At 35.0% G+C, this 20,524-nt stretch overlaps 1 protein-coding gene across 2 annotated transcripts in view; it reads left to right on the top strand.

The window, feature by feature from the left end:
- The window catches only part of FAP (fibroblast activation protein alpha), a 90,277-nt gene that overhangs the window by 14,193 nt on the left and 55,560 nt on the right, over positions 1-20,524 (top strand). For both annotated transcript variants that reach the window (XR_012497800.1, XM_019727297.2), the window contains exons 2-3: positions 5,466-5,644; positions 5,973-6,057. Coding sequence is in view for 1 of the 2 variants with exons in the window: in XM_019727297.2 (XP_019582856.1) it covers positions 5,639-5,644; positions 5,973-6,057 (91 nt within the window). In the remaining variant the exon portion in view is untranslated. The remainder of the gene's footprint in view (positions 1-5,465; positions 5,645-5,972; positions 6,058-20,524) is intronic.

Here is a 20,524-nt window from a genome sequence, read left to right as displayed (position 1 = left end):
GGGTTAACTCCCAGGCTAACTAGTTGTGAGACTTGGCTCTGCCTACCGCAGGGTGTTCTACTGCGTGAGTGTTGACCACTTAAATGTGGTTTTGCCTCTATGGGCTCTTGTGCCTGCAGAGAATTCCCTGTGGGTGTGACATTTGTAGGTCAAACCTGGTAGTACTCTGGTTTGGTCTGGAGTTGGCCTCTGGGTGTGTTGAATCTTGTGCCTCTTAAGCTGGGCCCTGGTAGGGCAATTTCAGAATAAAGCAGATCACCAAGCACAACAACAACAAAGAAAAAATCAAATACATTCACATGTAAAAACAACCGAAAACCCACACTCAGCACAGGCAAAGATATCAAAGATATAAAGAAAAAACAAAACAAAACAAAGAAAAAGAAAAAGGAAAAAAAAATGAAAGCAGCGCCCACCAAGTGCTTAAAATTGTAAAATATTTAAAGTGTACATTGTGATGATTTGTGGAAGGATTTTCCCCCATCTACTTCATTTGTTGATGGACATTTAGGTTGTTTCCATATTCTGGCTCTTGGATGCATAAATAATAGTGCAATGAGTGTAGATATCAGTTCGATATCTTTTCATTTCCTTTGGACATATAGCCAGAAATGGGATTGCTGAATTCAGGCTTATTTAAAGGTCATCATTTGTTCTCAGAATTATCTCCATGGTCATTTTTTTTCTATTTTCATTGAGTGTCTTTTTATTTTTCTGTTTGTTCTCCTTAGTGTCTTTACTTTTTCTTTTATGTTCTTAATGTTTTTTGTTTTTTTAATGTCCTTAGTGATTCCTTTATGTCGTTAGTGTTTTCACTTTTTCTTTTATATTCTAGGGTTTTGATTCTTTTTTTTTTTTTTAATATTATTGTCTACAGATTTTTGGCCTTTGTAGCTAGTATAAGAATGAGGTAAGAATGGAGAGACCCTAATATGAAGCTTGTTAGAGCTTGTTGGCTGATGGGTTTTGTTTAAGAATAAGAGATCAGGAAGCCATTAAGCTGGAAAACCAGATTAACTCTGGTGCACGGAATCCCAGCTAGCTCCTCTAGTACGCTCCATTAATAATTTGATAATATCTCTTAAAATTAAATACCCTGTGTGTTTTTTTACCTGAAATTAATGCCCAGCTGCAGACAGTTCTGGATCCAGAGGTGAAAAATTCATGTATAAATGTCCATCTAATCCCTTATTTTTCAGCCCCATTTCTCTCTCCTACCATCAGTGGTAAATGTCATCTCAGTTCTGGAACTGGTCTATGCAAGTTCCTTCCTAGTTGTGTCCCAGGCAATTGCTGTTTCTTTTCTGCTTTATCCACTGATGGTACTCTCTCCATTCTCTCTATTGTTATCTGTGTTATCTTTTTCCTCCCTTTACAAGGAGCATCATAGAGTTTCAGAAGGCAAATAAATTGATGTGTAAGTACAGTCTACCACCTTGAACTGGAAATCTCTCCAACTCTTTTATAAAGAATTTATAATGTGATTCAGGTTATTCCTTACCCTTCCCAGGTAGTGTCATGATTTAACAGACATCTCAAATGACACCCTAGCCCTCATTGTTTTGCCAACTAAATATCAAGATACCATCTCTTCTTTCCTCTACCTCAGTTACCCACTGCTGGATCCATCCACACCCTAGGCCTTGCACTGAAAGCTTAAACCAAACCTGCTGCGTTCTGGTATCAACTTATTTTACTTCTACTCTATCACTCAGTTACTGCTACAATGAATGCTTTTGGACTCCTCAAGATATCTAGTAGCCCATATAATCTCTTTCTTCTGTTTCAACCCCTCCTAGATCCAGCCTCAGTTACAAGTCCCATAACTGTACATATATATATATATATATATATATATATATATATATCCTCCTGTCAGAACCTGAGACATAGACCAATCAAATTGTGTTATAGAATAAGACTGTCTGCGTTCATGTTGCATCTCTAGCACCCACATAGTCATGAGGATAATAATAGTACTGATGTTCTTAGGATAAAATGAGATAGTTATATGTAAAATGCTTAGGAAAATCTCAGGCTCAATAAAAGTGTTCAATAAATATTAGCTAGCAGTAATAATTATATCAAAATATATGAGGTGTTTACAAATTCATTTTATACCATTTAATCAGTCTTCCTATTGATTAACCACTTCTAAGGAGGTGTAATATTCACTTTTAAACTACATTTAGTTTAAGCACCCAAAGGAATAGGTTGTTTCTCTGATATTTCTTTTTAAATCCATCTTTGATAGTTAACTCTCTGTACCTCCAAGGAGAACTTACCCTAATTATTATAAGATAATGACACACTGACATCTAATTATAACACTTTACATATAACAGTAAATAGAAAATATGTGTTGAATGTCTTCTTAGGGTCATACTCTTATTTTAAAGAGTATAAAATCAAGGTTTATGTTGGCTCTATTCCTGCCCTCATACCCCTTACTTATTATTTGTCCTTAAATAATATATCTTAGCTTTTGGTTAATAAATTCATTCTCCTTTCCTTATCTCCCTACCCCTAAATAAAAAGACAACATTCTTATTTATGCTTTCAGCATGATATTACCTTAACACTTTAGGAATGTATAGCTGAATGTGTTTACTGGGAAAACATCTAAATCAAAATTATTTTTGTCAGACATACAATGGCTATCACTAAACAGTTCTAGAAAGCTCTTTCAGAAAGCTAAGGATTTATGTTCTAGTTAACTCACCCAGTGGGCTGACCAGAATGTAGTCATATTCTAAATGCAGCCTTATAATGTCCATCTCTGAGAAAAGCTCAGTTGAGCATCTACTATCCTAATACTTGCTCTTAATTTCTACAGGTTGAAGTTGTACTTCCCACTTTTGTAGCATTAGATTAGATCCACAGTTGCTTTATGAGAAAAGTCCCAGTCCTGACAAAAACTGAACTTGAGTTAAGGATTATAAACATGTGCTATGTGCACTCTCTGTTTTTCTCCCTGGGTGGATACAGAAATCAACCACTAGTCAGGACATACTTTCCTACTGAGCACAAACCCAGCTTCATGTTCATTCTCAGCAAGAGCTCCAGGAAAAGAAAAGAAACAAATATGTAAGAACTTAACCTGCCATGCTTGTCCTAGAATGTAAGCTCCCTGAAAACACAGACTTTTCATACTTGTTTCATACTTGTTTTCATACTTGTTTCAACTTTTTCATACGTGTTTTTGCCACAAAAATTTTGACTGGATGCTAACTAACCGTGTAAACTAAGAATAGTAGTCAGTTTGCTTAATGTTTAAAAAACTGTCAGCATAAGCATTTTCATTTTAACTCCAAAAGGAGAAAAAAAACAGTAAAGATATAATAATTTTAATTATAATTAAAGATATTATAATATTCTTACAAATTTTTGTAGGAATGCCTGTTTGGAAAAAAATTAAAACACATTATCTCAAAAGGATGCATATGTGCATAGCTCTGTTATAAGCAATATATCACTTACCCATGAAATCAAACAGAAAAACTCTTGAAATCTTTATTTCTGTAGTCAGTCTCATTTTTCTTAAAACAGTTCAAACCAGTAAGTTGTAGTGTGAATCACCTCCCAAATAAACCCCAAAACAAAACTAAATAAACATGTTTCAGATTTATAATTTTCTCCCTCACTAAAAGTTTCAACTTAAATTTGTCCCTCTTAAAGCACCCCAATATCTCTGTAGAACCTGTTAAATATTCATTTAACTGTGGACACCCACACGTGGCTGCAATCCTAAGTGGTACACAAACCAGTCACATGTCAGTGCAATTTTAATTGCTAAAGCAAATAGTATCCATTTTAATTACACCCTAATCATTTATTACAGTCAGTTTTTCTTAAGAGCTTAAAGTCTTAGAAATAACCCACTAAAAAGTTCTGGTGTGTGGGGCTTTGGCAGGCTTTGGCAGGCTGAGACAGAACTTCTGAGAACACGCTGTTTGAATTTCCCAAAGAGGGCAGTTAATCTGAGGGGACCCACATGGGAGCAGTTAAGTTGGGACCTCGCTGGTGGCTTTTATCTTAGATTTGAGGATCTTACAATCACATGGAGATGCGTGCAAGTGTATAAGTTGGACATTACTCTTAATGATTGCTTCAGTTTGTAAAGAGCTGGCCCCATCAACTGCAAAGGAGGGGGCCTCATCTAGGAGCGGGTGACTACATCTCTCTGCCAGTAAATGTTTAATGACTCATTTTCCTCAACAGAATTTTCATAAGGCTGGAGTTCAGGGAGGGTTGTCTGGAGAATGTCTGAGAGGAATTTCACAAGCCACCATCCTGCTGTTTGCTGGAGAAAGCTTCCCATGATAGCCAGACTCGTTGACTAAAGCAAACAACAACAGATTTCGATAACGTTTCCTCATTACTTTTTATGAACAGTCCATGAAAGGTCACCATGAACTTTGTTTCAGTCAGGTTGAGAATGTTATAAACTTGAAACGAAGGAAAGTATTAGTGGAAAAACTAAAGATACAGTAGGTTAACAACTGTGTTTACGTGGAGCCACAGACTCTATCCATGTGAATTGCGTTGAACCAGCCAGAATACTCTAAGAAACTGTTGTCTGTATGGTTTTTTGTTTTGTCTTTTTCTTTTTTTTTTTTTAAATTCAGGCAACCATTTTACAGATCTGTCAAGTTGACCAATTGCTTTGGAATTATATGAATTTAGCCAAAATGAAATTGTACATAAGACTTCCTTCTCTTTTCAGATGTTTTTGTATTTATTTTAAAGGCTTTATAGTTACTAAATGTTCTCTCTCAGAAGATATTCTAAAACGAAAGCAAAAATATCACTTTTGCAAACCATTTCCATTCTTCCAAAGGACTACTGGTAAATTATTCTTACTGATCTTTCCATTTTTCTGGCCTGTGCATACACACCTAACCCATACTAAATTTCACCAGATGGCATTTTATTTCTTTCAAGTAAAGCAGTCGTGGGTTTAGACAGTTGAATTTTTAAACTTCTGTATTTACTGAAAGTGCATATGGTGCTATATGGACAAAGAAATTGTGCTGAAAGAGAAACATTTCTGTCTGCAGTACCTCACAATCTCTCAGAGGAAGAAAAAAAACTACAGTTATGTGGTGTATTCCCTTACAAAATTTTTGCAGCTTTAATTTTCCTCCTCTCCTAAAAGTTATTTATGTATATATATACTGTACACACCTGGAAGTTTGTATTATTTTAAATTCTTCTTTTGGTTGCAAACAGAAAGGATATACAAAACTTAATAAATTGCCAAGGTCATCCGTGAGTGATTTCTAAGAAAATGAAACTTAAAACTAAACTTGTAAAAAAAATATGTTAAAAACTTCTGTACGTCAACGTAAGCAGATGTTGGTGTAGAGTTTACAAGGATGAGAAGGCTGTAAAACCTCCCTTGAGCCACTCACAGTTCATTTCAAGACCAAGAACGCCCCCAAAATCTGTTTCTAATTTTACAGAAATCTTTTGAAATTTGGCACGGGACTGAAAAGTCCGTGGAAAGAAAAAAACCTTGTCCTAGCTTCAGCTTCCAACTCCGAAGACAGACTTGCTTCCTTTCAACGGTTTTCACAGATACAGTGACCCACACTCTGAAGTCAGAATTAGCTAACTTTCAAAAACATCTGGAAAAATGAAGGTTAGTATGCACAACTTCAGGTGTTGCTAAAGAATGAGGGCCCGCTGAATTGAGTACGATCAGAGTTTTCTATTGTTTAGAAGGTGAGGATTTGTACTAAAGTGTATACTTCCTGGAGTGGGTTAGGATTGGGAAATTGTTCTAAATGTATTGTAGAAACATTTGTCCTTGCGGAACTGGAAAAATTCCAGCAATTAGAGCCAGATCAGTGGAAGACAATCAAAAGTTTTGTGGGGGAGGAAAAATAGGATTTAAGTGTAAAGAAAATCTTGCCATTTCTACTCCTTAGCAGAAATTGTGTATATCTAATTTTCTTTATTTTATGTAGACATGGTTAAAAATTGTATTTGGAGTTGCCATCTCTGCTGTGCTTGCTTTATTGGTGATGTGTATTGTTTTACGTCCTTCAAGAGGTAAGAATTTTCTCTAATTTTCTTTATCTGCCTTGGCAAATGCACTAACGCATGGTCATAACTGATTGAACATTTCCTAAGTGCTTATTTTCCAAAGTAATTCTGTTATTTCTAAGAAGACTTATAAGCTCACAGATATGTTGGTGTGCAACCAGAGATAGTGAGGAATTCAAAGCAGGGGTAGGAAGTGATTTCCAGTATTATTTCAGCAATAGAAAAACCTAAGCACTATTCTGTATCACCCCCACATCTCCCCAAGATACTATATGCTAAATTATAAGTTTAGACAGGCCTTTAGAAACAATATTTTTAACTAAAATTACTTTTCATTATTGGATTGCCTCATGAAAAGTGAAAATGAATAAAAAGGGAAAAGTTAAAACAGAACCTATATATTTTTTATTATTATTATTACAAGTATTTCAAAAAAAATTAGGCAGGCAGTCTAAAATAGAGATCTTGAGAATAATTGTATAGAAAAACTGAAATTGTTGTCTAGATGCAGTAGCAATGAACACTCAAATTAGAAGATAAAATATTAAGCAAATGTTATGTTTAGTGATAGATTCTTTTATAAAGGGCTTAGATTAACATTGATCTTCTGCTATTGAAAGTTGGGAGATATTATGGACTGATAATAGGGCTAGTTGGAATTTAAATTAAGACTTTATCTATAAGTAATTCAGTAATATTAGAGAAACAGGTTTTGTGAAACTATTATGAAGAAAAGCTCAAGTTCTAAACAAGAAAAGAAATACAGTAATAACAGGTCTTGTGCCTTGGGATCTAGGGAAAGAGGAAAAGTTTGTATCAACAAATATTAAAAGCTTATGATAGCTAAGGTGGGAAATATCTTTGGTAAAAAATTAACTGTCAATAAAAGAAATCAATGACAAGCCTTTAGCTAAAGAATGTGTGAATCCTAAATGATTTGTTGCTTTAAAAAATTAAAGTACAGAAAATATTTTTTAAAACTCAAAATGCTCATGGGATTTTCCCAGAATTACAAAATGAAGAGGTTAACCAATAAGATGAAGGCAATGTTATTGTAAGTTCAGTGTTGATCTTCCGTCCTTATTCCTGCTCTCTGCTAGCACACGATTGTTCTGAGACTGTTAAGATATATTGTGTGCATCCATTTTTTATATTTTTTAAGTTAAATTTGTTTTCAGATCTGTGTCTCACCTCATTGGTTTGAGGGCCGTATTTCCCTCATACCAGCAATTGTCAGGTGAGAGATTAGGTCCTACTGACTTGTGGAATGTGAACCCATTCAAAATTAGCTCCTGATTTTAAAAAGAAATTCCCCAGTACTTGAAATTAACACTTTGTTCCCTCAAAAATAAATGTTCTAAGGACAAAAACTGTATGGATTTTATGGTGAGCCTTATTCCATGTCCACCAGTAAGAATCGATTCTTTGTACTTTGGAATTAGTGCCATAATTTCTAATAAGTATAATTACACAAATAGCTAATAATTATAATTATAAAAATATCTACACGTGCATAAGTACATGCACGCATAGATATTTGTGTAATTATATATAACCCCAATCCTGACCTTCTTCCCAAGTTTAGACATGTATAACAGGCACATAAATGCATGTTATAAAGTACATATCTTACAAAAATCTTATGCCATTTATAACATAGTTCTCTGTTTCAAATAACATAATTCCTAGAGCAAAGTAATTTCCTGATGGAGAGAGGTAATCCAGTTAAACTGTAGGTGAAATTTTGTTACTCATTCATAAACAGAAAAATCATGATAAAGCTGAGAACTATATTTTTTGTCCATATCATTCTCTTTCTATTCTAAATTGAAGGAAGAACTCGGAATGTCACTTAAAGGACTTGTACAGGGGACTATTCACTCCCCTACTTTCCTGGGCAGGACCAGGGTTGAAGCCCCCTTCCCTTGGAGTCAATGGTATAGACAGCTCTGATGTTAAGTGGATCCTTCTGACTTCCCTTCTTCTCTCATCCCACTCCTCAATCATCTTCAGTTTGGAGCTTCAGGTCCAGTTCTCTCTCAGATCTGCCCAGTGCCTAGTAAGAATAGGATCTAAGATAGCAAGTCAGGAGAAGAGAAGGAGGAAGGAGGAGGAGGAACAGAGTATTCAACGCCAAGTAATCTTCTAGCTACCTTTCCCTAGAAATCCCATTACCTCACATTTGCCTTAGAAGCCCTTGTATTCTTCTTAGCCCGGGATTTGTGTGCCAGCGGAACAATCTTCCCTAAGAAACATTCATTCATGTATTTATGTTGTAATGAATTAAGTTCCACTACCTACCTTCCCATCATTGAGCCAGTTGTTGACGTAACAAAGGTGCAGCAGTCTAGATTACCCCTGAAAGGCAGGCTGAGAACCCAGTATGGAAGCATGGCCATCACCACAGTAGGGGGTCAGGGTTTATGTCGTTTCCCACCAAGTCTAAGTGAAAAAATTAAAGAAAGGGGCTTTTCCATGGCGGTAGAGGGTCCCAGGAACACCAACCTCAGGATTTAAAAGAGCTGTTGAGGACTTAGGCAGGATTTTAGTAACAAATATGAAAATGTGGTGGTGAAATGAGAAAGATCCATTTAGATCACCCCTATAATAATAAAAATAAGGGACACCTTTTTTTGAAACTTTCAAAATTTGCCTTTTTTATTTTCACCAAATGGAAAACACATATGGGTTTCTACCCCTTAGTCCCAGCCTATACTCATTAGCCTCAGCCTACTCCCCTTCAGCTGGTTCCTTTTCTAATCTCCTGCCTCCATTCACTTTTTCTCTTCCTCCCAAGCATCACCACTTTTCCTGTGTGAAGATGCAGCCAGGCTAAGAGTGAAAATTAAGCTCCAGAACTTCCTCTCATTTTTTGCCAACCCCAAACACACAGACCTTATTTCAAGAGATTTACAGAGGTGACAGAAGCTCCAGAATTTCAAAAGTAAATTTTATATAGTCTTGTTTCTTGATTCATACTTTCTGAATTCCTGGACCTGAAGTTGTAAAATTCATTTGTGAAGGAAAATGTTGGAGTTATCTGCCCTCTCCCTGAAGTCTGTTGAGTGTAGGGTTCCTCACATGGTGATGAGGAAACACTCAATAAGTATTAGCTGTTATTTTTCTACAGTTTCTAACATGCAGTAGCTACTTACTAAATGATAGCTCGAATTTTATTGTATTCCTCATCGTCAAATACATACTACTATATACACAAAGATTATATAACTAGGCCCTTCTGTGTGGTGTATTTCAATTTCAACTATGTTCTTCTTAATTCTGAGAGTAGGAGGTCTTTATCCTTGGGTATAATCCCTGTTCCTATCCCCCACCTCTTTGGATCAAAAACAACAATTTTTCAGAAAATTTTGTGTGCACAGCACTGAAACAGGATATCAGCAGCTCTGAGGCAAGAGCAAAAAAGTAGAAACAAAGGGGCAAGATAAAGGAAGTTGGGGGAGGGGTGGAGTGGAGAAGAAAGCAGAGTGAAAGAAAAAGAGAGGGGTGTGCAATGTGGAGAAATTGTAAGGTCTCCTGGACAATGCCTTCAGTAACTTTCAGTGAAAGGACCACTTAGTCTAGCCTCAGATATCCATGAAATCCTGTCTGTCTTTAAACACTTTTTCTTTTATTGTTGTTTTGAGCCTGCTGTGTTTTATACAAATTTGTATTAGTTGCCAATTTTTAAAAATCAGAAGATTTCACATAAAAATTTAGATTTTTGGCTTTCCTTTAAATATTAGATCTGGCAGTACCAGGCCCGTGGTTATAGCTGAGAAGCAGTCATTTTTATGTGGGCAATGCTTTCTCCAGTTTGCTAGACACCACAACGTTCTATTTTATTATGCATAATATACCATATTCATTTACAATATCTTCCTGACTTTTATAAACATTGGATTTTTAACCCTTGGACTGGAAAAAAGTATAAGATGCCTCTTGGGATTAAAAATAACAACCTACTGAATATGAAAACACTGAGATTAGCATCCCCTGGTTATCCATTATCCACCAGGTCCAATCCAGTGTGGCTTCTGAGCACTTTGTTTATTTGCCCGACAATTATTTATCGATCACCTGCCAAATATCAGCCACTGGTCTAGGGCATGAATGACAAGGTCTCTACCATTAAGAAAGAATAGTTTGATTATAAACAAGTAAATAAATAAATTAACAGAATATTTCAAATTCTTAAAAGTGCTGTTGAGAACAACTGGAGTGAGGGTTGTGTTAGATATCTAGGACTGCCATAACACAGTACCACAGACCGTGTGGCTTAAACAACAGAAATTTATTTTCTGACAGTTTTGGAGGCTGGAAATCAAGATCAAGGTATAGGCAGGTTTTGTTTCTCTGGAGACTTTCCTTCTTGGCTTATAGATGGCTGCCTTCTTGACTTGTCCTCAAACACCCTTACCTCTGCGCACGTGCACTCCTGAATTCTCTTCCTTTTCTTGTAAGGACACCATTTATATTGGATCAGGGCTCCACCATTTAGAGTATGTAAACTTAATTGCCTCCTGAAAAGGCATATCTCTAAATATAGTTGCATTGAGGGTTAGAGCTTCAACCTATGAATTTTGATGGGGCAAAATTCAGTCCATAACAAGGGTGATCCATGCAGGCTTCTCTAAGATGATATTTGAGCTGAGACCTTAAGGATGGAGATCCTGAAGCTGTGGGGTAAATCCTCAATGCAGACAGAAAAGTAGGTACAAAGGCCTAGAAACAGGAAAGTGGGGAGTTTAAGGAACCAAAAGGGAACTGATAGCTGTGAGGTGAAAATTATGTAAAAAAGTAACAAAGGAGAATATGTATATACATATGTATTTATGATTATACACACAAACATATAAATTGTAATGATTGTTTACTTAGCTAAGAAACATGTTATATGATTTATTTCCGAAGCTATGTGAAACCACAGACAATTGAGATAGAACAGAAAACAATATTTTGTAAGAAGAAATATTTAGAATGTCTGTATTTTAGTCAGAAATCCATTGTTGTTCTTGTTATTATTATCATTATTGTTACTATTACTACTACTATCACCTCAACAACTACTTTTTGTGAAATAAGATATATGTGAGATGAAATCATCTTCAAAGGAGATGTGACTACGTTTCTATGCTTTTAAGGCTTGAAATTTTCCCAGTATAAACATTTAGAACTGTGAAACAGACTCCCTCAAATATCTTAAGAGTTTTAAGCTTATTCATTCACTGTTCTTTTGGAGGAAATATGGGGAAGTCTAAAGGGTTGAAGAAAAGATTTAGAAAGTTCATGAACATAAAAGAGCTTTTGAGTTGAGTGTAAATAAATCAACTTTGCAGATTATATTTCTCTAATGTGCACTTGAATTTTAAAATCACAGGGGGTGAATCTTGGCAAACTTTCTTTGGGTTTTGCCAAATTCTAAACAATTTAGAAAATAATCCAAATCTTTGGATGATTTCCATAATGCAGAGGAGATTACCTGTTTCTGATTTCCAAAGCAAATTGTGTTGCAACTTATACAAGGATATCTAGTCATAAATACACCTTGAGAAAAACACGTTCTAAAGCTCAAATCAGGGATGTGGAATCCCGGCAAAAAGTTTTTAAAAACCAGAGACAGTACAGTAGGCACAAATTGAGATGATATTTTCATAGGATAGTCAAATACTAATCAGCCGTTTTCAACTTTATGACCTACTATATGTAGAACAAAGAACTTTTTGTTCATTTCAGTATCCTGGTGAACTAACAAAACTATGTAGTAAAACAGACTAACTTACAATTCTTATTAATCTTTATTTCTATTAATAATAGAATAATAGGATTTCTTAGTGTCTAAATTAAATTTTTTCCATGAATATTATGATTTTTATGCTTGGTAGAAAAACTGGTATGACAGGACTCTATGAAAGAATAAAATAGAAAGACTATGCCAAAAAATCAGATAACTTAGATAAAATGGACAAATTTCCAGCAATATATAAACTACCAAAATATACTCAAGAGTAAATAGAAAACATGCATAGAACTATAACAACTAAAGAGATTGATTTAGTGATTTTAAAATTTCCCACAAAGAAAACCCCAGGCCCAGATGACTTCACTGGTAAATTCTAACAAAGATCAAAGACAGATTATTAGCAATCTTTCACAAATTCTTCCAAAACACAGAAGAGAAGAGAACACTTCTGAACTCATATTATAAGGCCAGTATTACTGTGATACCAAAAACATGCAAAGAAATTATAAGAAAAGAAGTTATAGACCAATAGTAGTTGCAGACCAAAAATCTCTAGTGATTATAGGTGAAAAAATCCTCAACAAAATACTAGCAAACCAAATCCAGCAATACATAAAAAAGGAATATACACCAAAACCAAGGGGATTTATCCCAAGAATACAAGGTTGGTTTAACATCCAAAACTTAATAACTATAGTATTAGGTTGGTGCAAAAGTAATTGCGGTTTAAAAGGTTAAAAATAATTGCAAAAACCACAATTACTTTTGCACCAACCTAATAAATCATATTAATAGAAAAAAGGACAGAAAACCACATGATTACCTCAACAGACATAGAAAAATTATTTAATAAAATCCAGCATCCTTTAATTATTAAAACACAGCTGACTAGAAATAGAAGGAATTTCCTCTGTCTGATAAAAGGCATCTACAAAAAATGCACAGCTAGCATCAAACTGGTGAAAGATTCTGTTCTTTTTCCTAAAATCAAGAACAGGACCACATATGTACTCTCACCACTTCTGTTCAATATTTTATTGGTTTTGGTAGCCAGGGCATTTAGGTAAGGAAAAGAAAAAGTATCCAGATTGGAAAGGAAGAAGTAAAACTATCACTATTTGCAAAAGACATGATTGTATTCATAGGAAATTCTAAGAAGTTCACTACAAAACTATTAGAACTAATAAACAGGTTCAGAAAAGTTGCAGGATACAAGATGAATATATAAAAATTAATTGGAATTCTATACATTCATAATAAACAATACAAACAGAAGGTATAAACATATGGAAAGAAATCCAAAGTTTATAGATCAAGAAATAATATTTTTAAGATAGCAATACTTCTTCTATCACTATATATTTGATTCCTTTTACCCTCTGAAACCTATGTAACTTTACTAACAATTGTCATCCCAATGAACTTTAATTTAAAAAAAAAAGAAACACTAAAAAAAGAAAGATGGCAATACTCCCTAAATTTATCTACAGGTTTAAGGCAATCCATATCCAAATCCTGGATGACTTTTTTGCAGAAATTGAAAAGCTGATCCTAAGGTTCATATGAAAATGAAGGAAGGGACCCAGAATAGCTATCTTGAAAAAGAACAAAGAGGAATCATACTTCCTTATTTCAAAACTTACTACAAAGTTTACATAATCAAGGCAGAATGGTACTGACCTAAGTATAGAGTGATGAAATAGAATAGAGAGTCCAGAAATAAAGCCCTACATGTATAGTATATTGATTTTCAACAACAGAGCCATAACAATTTAATGGGGAATTTTTTTCAACAAATGGTGCTGGGTGAACTGGATATCCACAATGTAAAAAATGAGGTTGGACTCCCTTTTTCACACCACGCATAAAACTTAGCTCACAATGGGTCAGAGACCTAAATGTAAGAGTTAAAACTAGAAAAGTCTTAAAACAAAACACAGGAATAAATCTTCATATCCTTGACTTAGGCAATGTTTTCTTATATATGACCAAAAGCACAAGCAACAAAAGAGAAAGTACACAAATTGGATTTCATTGAAATTTAGTAATTTCAGATGGCAAAGGATATCATCAAGAAAGTGAAAACACTACCCACAAAATGGGAAAAATAATGTTTACATATGATATACCTGGTAAGAGACTGGCATCCAGAATATACAAAAAACACTAACAAATAAATAATAAAAAGGCAGATAACCCAATATAAAATGGACAAAGGATAGACATTTTCCAAAAGCAGATATACAAATGACCAAAAAGCAGATGAAAAGATACTCAACATCATTAGTCATTAGGAAAATGTAAATCAAAACCACAGTGAAATAGGAGGAATGAAATTGCAGGTGGAGAAATTAGGTGTCCATTGTGGCCTACCTCGTGAGAAATGGATTGGCCTTGGGATGCAGTAGAAATAGAGAAAAACAGAGTAGGAAGAAATTTTGGCGGTAAAGTTGTCAGGCATAGGTGTTGAACCAAGGTAATTAGGGAAGAGGGAGGTCAAGGATAACTCACGTATTTGAAATGATAAACTTCATCGATGATAGTGCCACTGACTTGGAGAAATCTGGAAGGGCAGTATGGATTCTTTTCTTCTTAGCTTTAATGATTTTGAAATGCTTATGAGATAGGCAAGTGCAGATGTTAAGAAGGAAATTTAATATATAGGTCTGGAATTCAGAGAAGAAATCCAGTCTGGGTCAGGTAGGGCAGTGGTGGTGGGGATGAATCAGCCTAAGGATATGTAGTAGAAACCTCAGGAGAGTGAGATGGCTAAAGAAAGTCGCTCTTACTCAGGCCCCAAGCAACACCGATATTTAAAGTAGAGATTAGAGGAAGATGAGCTGGCAAAGGAGACTGAGTGGACCTTTATTTTGAAGTATAATCATCGTATCCACCTCATGCATTGTTTGGTTCTTGATCTTATTTTTTGTTTTTATTGTTTTATTACGCATGTGCTTTCACTTTAAATCATAGTATAGTGAAAAAGTGCCCAGCCTCTAAAATGAGATGGAGCTGTGTTTAAGTTCCAGCTCTGTTATGTATTAGGCAAGTTCCTTTACCTCCATAATTTCCATTTTCTACTCTGTAAAACAGAGTTAATAATAGTACTTATCTTCGAGAGTACCTGTGAGGCTTTAACAGGACCACGCATATAGAGTGTTTAGTGCTTATAAAATCTTGATAAATTCTAATTTTTCCTATTATTGATTTAAAGTTACTTCAGATCCATTTTTCTCAAAGTTGTCAGCCTTTGCCCAAATATAATATTAGTTTGTAAATGGTAGATTCCACACCCTAATATGTCCTATATTGGCCCCTGAGTGCTCACTCCAGACACAAACATGACCTGCAATGGCTGGAGATGCTGCCTCCTCATACACAGCATCTCTGCAGAGCCAATGGAAAGACAAACGCGGTTTGCCTGGGAACCCATGTCGCTTTTTTGGGGGTGGCCTCATAATCATTAGTTCTGGATCAATTACAACAATGAGAACAAAGGGATTCGCCAGCCATTTGTGTGCCCACTTTAATAAACCCTATTTTCTCATTTAGTTTATGATGACAATTAGAGCTAACACCACATGTTTCTGCTCTGACACGTATTCCCAATTTTTCTGGACTAGAAAATGAAATGGCAGAACTAGAAATAGAATCTTAATAAAGAATAAGCCCAAAGTTTTAAGAAATAATTAGAATAGTGAATCATTGCTTACTTGTGAGTTGTTTCTGTGAATTGTAATTTCTTAGATTCATAATTGAAATAATTTTCAGCTTTGCTTTAGTAAGTGGAAAATGCAAATAATTAAAGTATAGTTAATTAGACTGTTTAAGTAGTGTATGAGTAACTGTGTTAAAAACGAGCCAAATTGAATATAAGGGTACTATCAAGAATTAAGTGTTAATCAAGTAAGTGTCAATTACATATTGAAGAGAGATATGCTTTCTGAATTCATTTCTACTTCTGCTCGACTCTTTAGAGTTTAAAAATTATAGATGTGAAAATGAAACTTTCAAAATAATCAAAAGATTGTATTTCAATATTAAAACATTATTTGGAAAGGGGCATGAAATGTATGTATTCACTCAATAGTCATTAGTGGAATATTTTTCAGGTGACTGGAACTTGTTTAGTGTGATTGATGCCAGGGAGATGCATTTTTATACTGATTCACACACACACACATATTCTAGACACTAGAAAACAGTGACACCCCCCCCCCTCCCATGCTTTGCCAGCAGTCTTAAGTCTAATCTGGGACAGAATCAGTCCCCTTGCCCTTTCTCATTCCTCAAGGATCAATGGAAGGAATGTATTTAAAGAGGAATCTATTGGGACCTAGCCTCAAAAGAATGAAGGAGAGGACTAAATAGGGCCATAAACATTACAGGAGACCATTATCATTTCACGAAGGCCGTTATCAAACCTTAATGGTGGGGAGTCTTTGCCCGTGATGTATGAGTTGCTAGCAGGCCAGCCCCACGCACCTACCTGGCGTTTATAGGCAAGGAGCAAGTCCAACGATAAGTACAGAGTGCGGAGGGAACTAGATTCAGTGAAATCACTAAATTTGGATTTTTTGCAGAAGAATCACCTGGAGGACTTGGTAAAATGAAAACTACCAGGGCCTCATCCCCAGAGATTCTGTGAGATAACAACTAGGAATCTGTTTTTCAAATAAGCACTCCAAGTAACTCCGAGGACTAAATTCTGATACTTATTTAACGAGGGTATGTCCAGATAGAAGAGTGTACACATGAAATTTATAACATGAACAAGAAGGCAGAGAGTAAGGACAGACATATATTTCAGGAAAAATTAGTGAAAATGAGTTAACATAAAATCTGTCTGGTTAATTTAGTGTTTGTTTGTTTTTATTCAATAAATATATATCATGCTCCCACTATATGCCAAGCACTGTCTTAGCTGCTGGGCATATAATAGTGAGAAAAATCACAGACTCTGCCCTCATGGATAAAGACCTATGCCTTATACAATTCACATAAATATAGAGACAAAAAAGGTTCACGTTCGATAAATTGAGGTAAGTGTTGAGATAGCAATAAGCCAATGGCGTTTTCACAGAGCCCAAATGGAAGGTCATTTCTGCTGGTGGCTGATATAGGGGTCGAGCCTGATAGTGTAGTGAAACATTATTCTGTTTGTAATCTTCCTAGATGTACAACGAAGCAGAGCTTGGATTAGAAATTCTAAGTAAACTTTATAACCGTCAATATGTGACCAAATGCAACATCTCAAAGCACACACATCACTCCACTGCATTTATGAACATGTGGTCATTTTCAGCAGAAAGAGAAGAATGCCTAATTGCAATTCTTCCCATCTGATTTGGTATCACTCTGAGCCCAGCCTAACTTCAGCATAAGCACACTTTCTGAGCTCTGGCTGCACCACATATGAGGTTAGGAAGAAACACCTACCCCAATTCTGAGCATGAACCTTATTTCCACATAAATACAGCTGGCTCCTCTGGATGTTTTCTGTACATTGACTCATTACCTCTTAGGTTCTGGTGGGGCTTATTATCATCATGGTAATTAGTAGCACAATTAATACATGATAAAATTGCCAGACAGATATTTTGAGTCATAATGTGACATATGCTAAGTTCTCTGTAAATATTATTGGCATTTATAGCTACTATGAACACATTTAAAACAAGTGAATAACTAGGAAGTAATATGAAATATACTCTCTTGTAACTTTTATGTATAATCTAAGGTTCTAAAAGAGTAAATAACTAATCCTTGAAATCTTTTTGAGAAATCTGATAAGGATCAGCATGATCATAAATGATATGAAAAGGAAGATAAGTAGGAATTTAAAAAATAATTTGAGACTCTTGTTTTCCAATAAATTTTATTTTTCCATATACACAATATTAGTGCTAACTTTGTTTATGATTATAATTGTGATATTTCAGTTATAAACCCATACGATGAACAAAATATTCCAAGTACAACTAAGTTTCACTGTATTAGAATAAAAGTAAACATTAACTGTATATGCTAATAGCCTAATCTGAAACTGTTTCTCCCAGTGAAACTGGGAAAAAACAAAACATTCTATTGGTCAAATTAGTTTGGGAATCACGGATCAAAAATATTTATTTGAAGAATACTGATAAACTATGACAATCACAAAAGCTGACATGTATTGATGGCTTGTCATGTGTCAACCATGGAGCTAACTGCTTCACTAGAATTAGCTCACTTAACAGTCTATAAAAATGAAGATTAATTTTAGCTATGACTTTCTCAGTCAAGCATAATTGCAAGTAAGGAAAATTATATGCAAGATTAAATAGGAAAACCTATTATACAAGTCATTAGCCATAATCAAAGCATTATTTACGCTGAAAAAAAAAGAGAGAAATCACCAAGGTTATACTCATTTATTGAATTAATATCAATTTTTCTTAAATATCTAGTTTTTGGGGGTATTCGCAATAAAGGGATTCACTAAATTTTAAATCTATATGTTCACGACTGTGTAGACACAAATTAAATGTATCTCAAAAAGAAAACAATTTCCACTTGACTAGAATTCCCCCTTGACTACATTAGAAATCCGTTGCAATTTGCTCTTAGGAGAGTTAAATAAAATTGAATTAAAATACTTTGCAATTATTCTAATGCTGTTGTAGTAAAATGGTATTTTATTCATTGGTTGGGGATTATAAAATAAGTGGTATGAATTCTGCACAAGACTATTTAATTAAATAGAAAATTTTCATTATAAGTAAGTGTATGGCATGCACAACCTTACTTAGGATTCTAAGGCAATATAAGAAGATGATCATTTTTAAAAATAGAATAACCTAATGTTATTAAGCATTTTGTGTGTCTGGTTGCAAAGGGATTCACCAGTCACCTGTGTTCTTATAGCCACCAGAATAATTTTTAGTAAATTAAAAAAGTAATTCATGTTTTTAATCAAGTGTGTGGAGTATACATCATTCAGTGTGAATCAGTTAAAATAGCAGACGATGCTATTATCCAGTTGGTCAATTGGCTCTTATCACATGGCAGTACAATTTATGTAACTATAAGGTTAATAGAACATGCTGAGTGTCAAATTTCAAAACTTAATGTGATAACCCTGGAAGGTATTATCAGCATTTTCTAGTCTAGTTTTTTATATTATAGGTGAAAAGGCTGTGGTGTCAGAGATTAACTTACCAAAGCCATATAGAAAATTAGTAGTAGAACCATTCTGTAAAGAAAAGGGCACAAATTCCATCCATCCATCCATCCATCCATCCATCCATCCATCCATCCATCCATCCATCTATCCATCCATCCACCATCCTTCATTTCATGTGTTCATTTATTCAGTAAGTATTTGTTATGCACCTATTATGTGCTAGGCACTAGGGAAGTGATGGTGAGCAAAAACTAGATGTGGTCTCTGGCCTTATAGTGACTTTTATAGAATACGGTGGGAGATGGAGAAATATTAATAAAATAATCACTCAACTACATACATGAGTACAAACCAAGACAAATGGTCTTTAAGAACATTGTCTATGACAATGAATAACAAGGGACCCAGACCTAAACCAGAGAGTCAGGAAGGATTTCCCAGAGTAAGTGGCCCCTATATTGAATATTAAAGGCTGAATAGAAGTTAGGAGAAGAAGGGAGAGAGAAAGAGATACACAATCCCGAGAGAAAGAAATGAATATTTGGGGAACAGAAAGCACAGCATATTTGGAGTCTAAAAAGTAATGAAAGAAGAGCAAGATGGGGCTGGAGAGATAGGCCATCCAGACCAGCTAAGGTACACAGTCCAGACTAACATTTTTGGTCTTTATCCTAAGAGTCATGGAAAGCTATGGAAATGTTTAGCAGGAAAATAATGCTCTCATCTTCAACAGTTTTATTTTCACAATGGCAAATACCAGATTCATAAAAGCTATTCAAGGTATAGGACTTTATTTATTTATTTATTTATTTATTTATTTATTTATTTATTTTAAGTTTTGGTTCTGTAAGTGATGACCTGGAGAAGGGGTAAGGTGGGAGGGATGGAGAATGGCAATACGAACATGAAGGAGGTTTGGAAGTTGGTTGCCATACTATCCATCTGGGATATCTGTTTCAGGGCTCTATAATGAGTATGTTCTGAGAATAGTCATGTTTGAAAAACACAGTTGTTTTGGAGGATTTACATACAGGTGAAATTTGCTTGTGGTTTATGAGCCACATTAGGTTAGCTTTCATATGGAAAACCTCTACTCTTGAAATTTCTAAGATTATTTGTCTAGATGATGTGGTTTTCTTTTCTTCTGGTCCACTTTCTGTTTATAAAAATCCTAGTCAGGATAAGCAATTCACTAACTCACTCATGCCTCTCTTGTGACATCTGAAGGTAAGGATTCTGGCTGATCTCATCTGACTAACTGGGGTGCAAAAAATACATCATTGATAAATCAGTGGAAATTCAAGCCAAGTGTATGTGAGCAAATGCAATAAAATGCTTAAGAGGCTAGGTATTTCGTCAAACCCACATAGTCTGCAATCCCAGCTTTGCAAGGCTTAGAGTTGTTGGAACCTTATTTCACAGTCCTTCTTTAAAATGTCTGGCAATTCTTCACTGCCTGAAGAATATGCCCCTGCCATGGCCCTTCTCTACACCCTTCACTCAAGATTTCCCACCCTCCCAGGCAATCTAACTACCTCTCTAAGCCTCAGTTAACCTGTCTGTAAAAA

The sequence above is a fragment of the Rhinolophus sinicus genome, linkage group LG01 (genome assembly GCF_036562045.2).
Source record: "Rhinolophus sinicus isolate RSC01 linkage group LG01, ASM3656204v1, whole genome shotgun sequence".
In the NCBI taxonomy this organism is placed as follows: Eukaryota; Metazoa; Chordata; class Mammalia; order Chiroptera; family Rhinolophidae; genus Rhinolophus; species Rhinolophus sinicus.
This window is presented reverse-complemented; position numbering and strand designations above follow the sequence as displayed.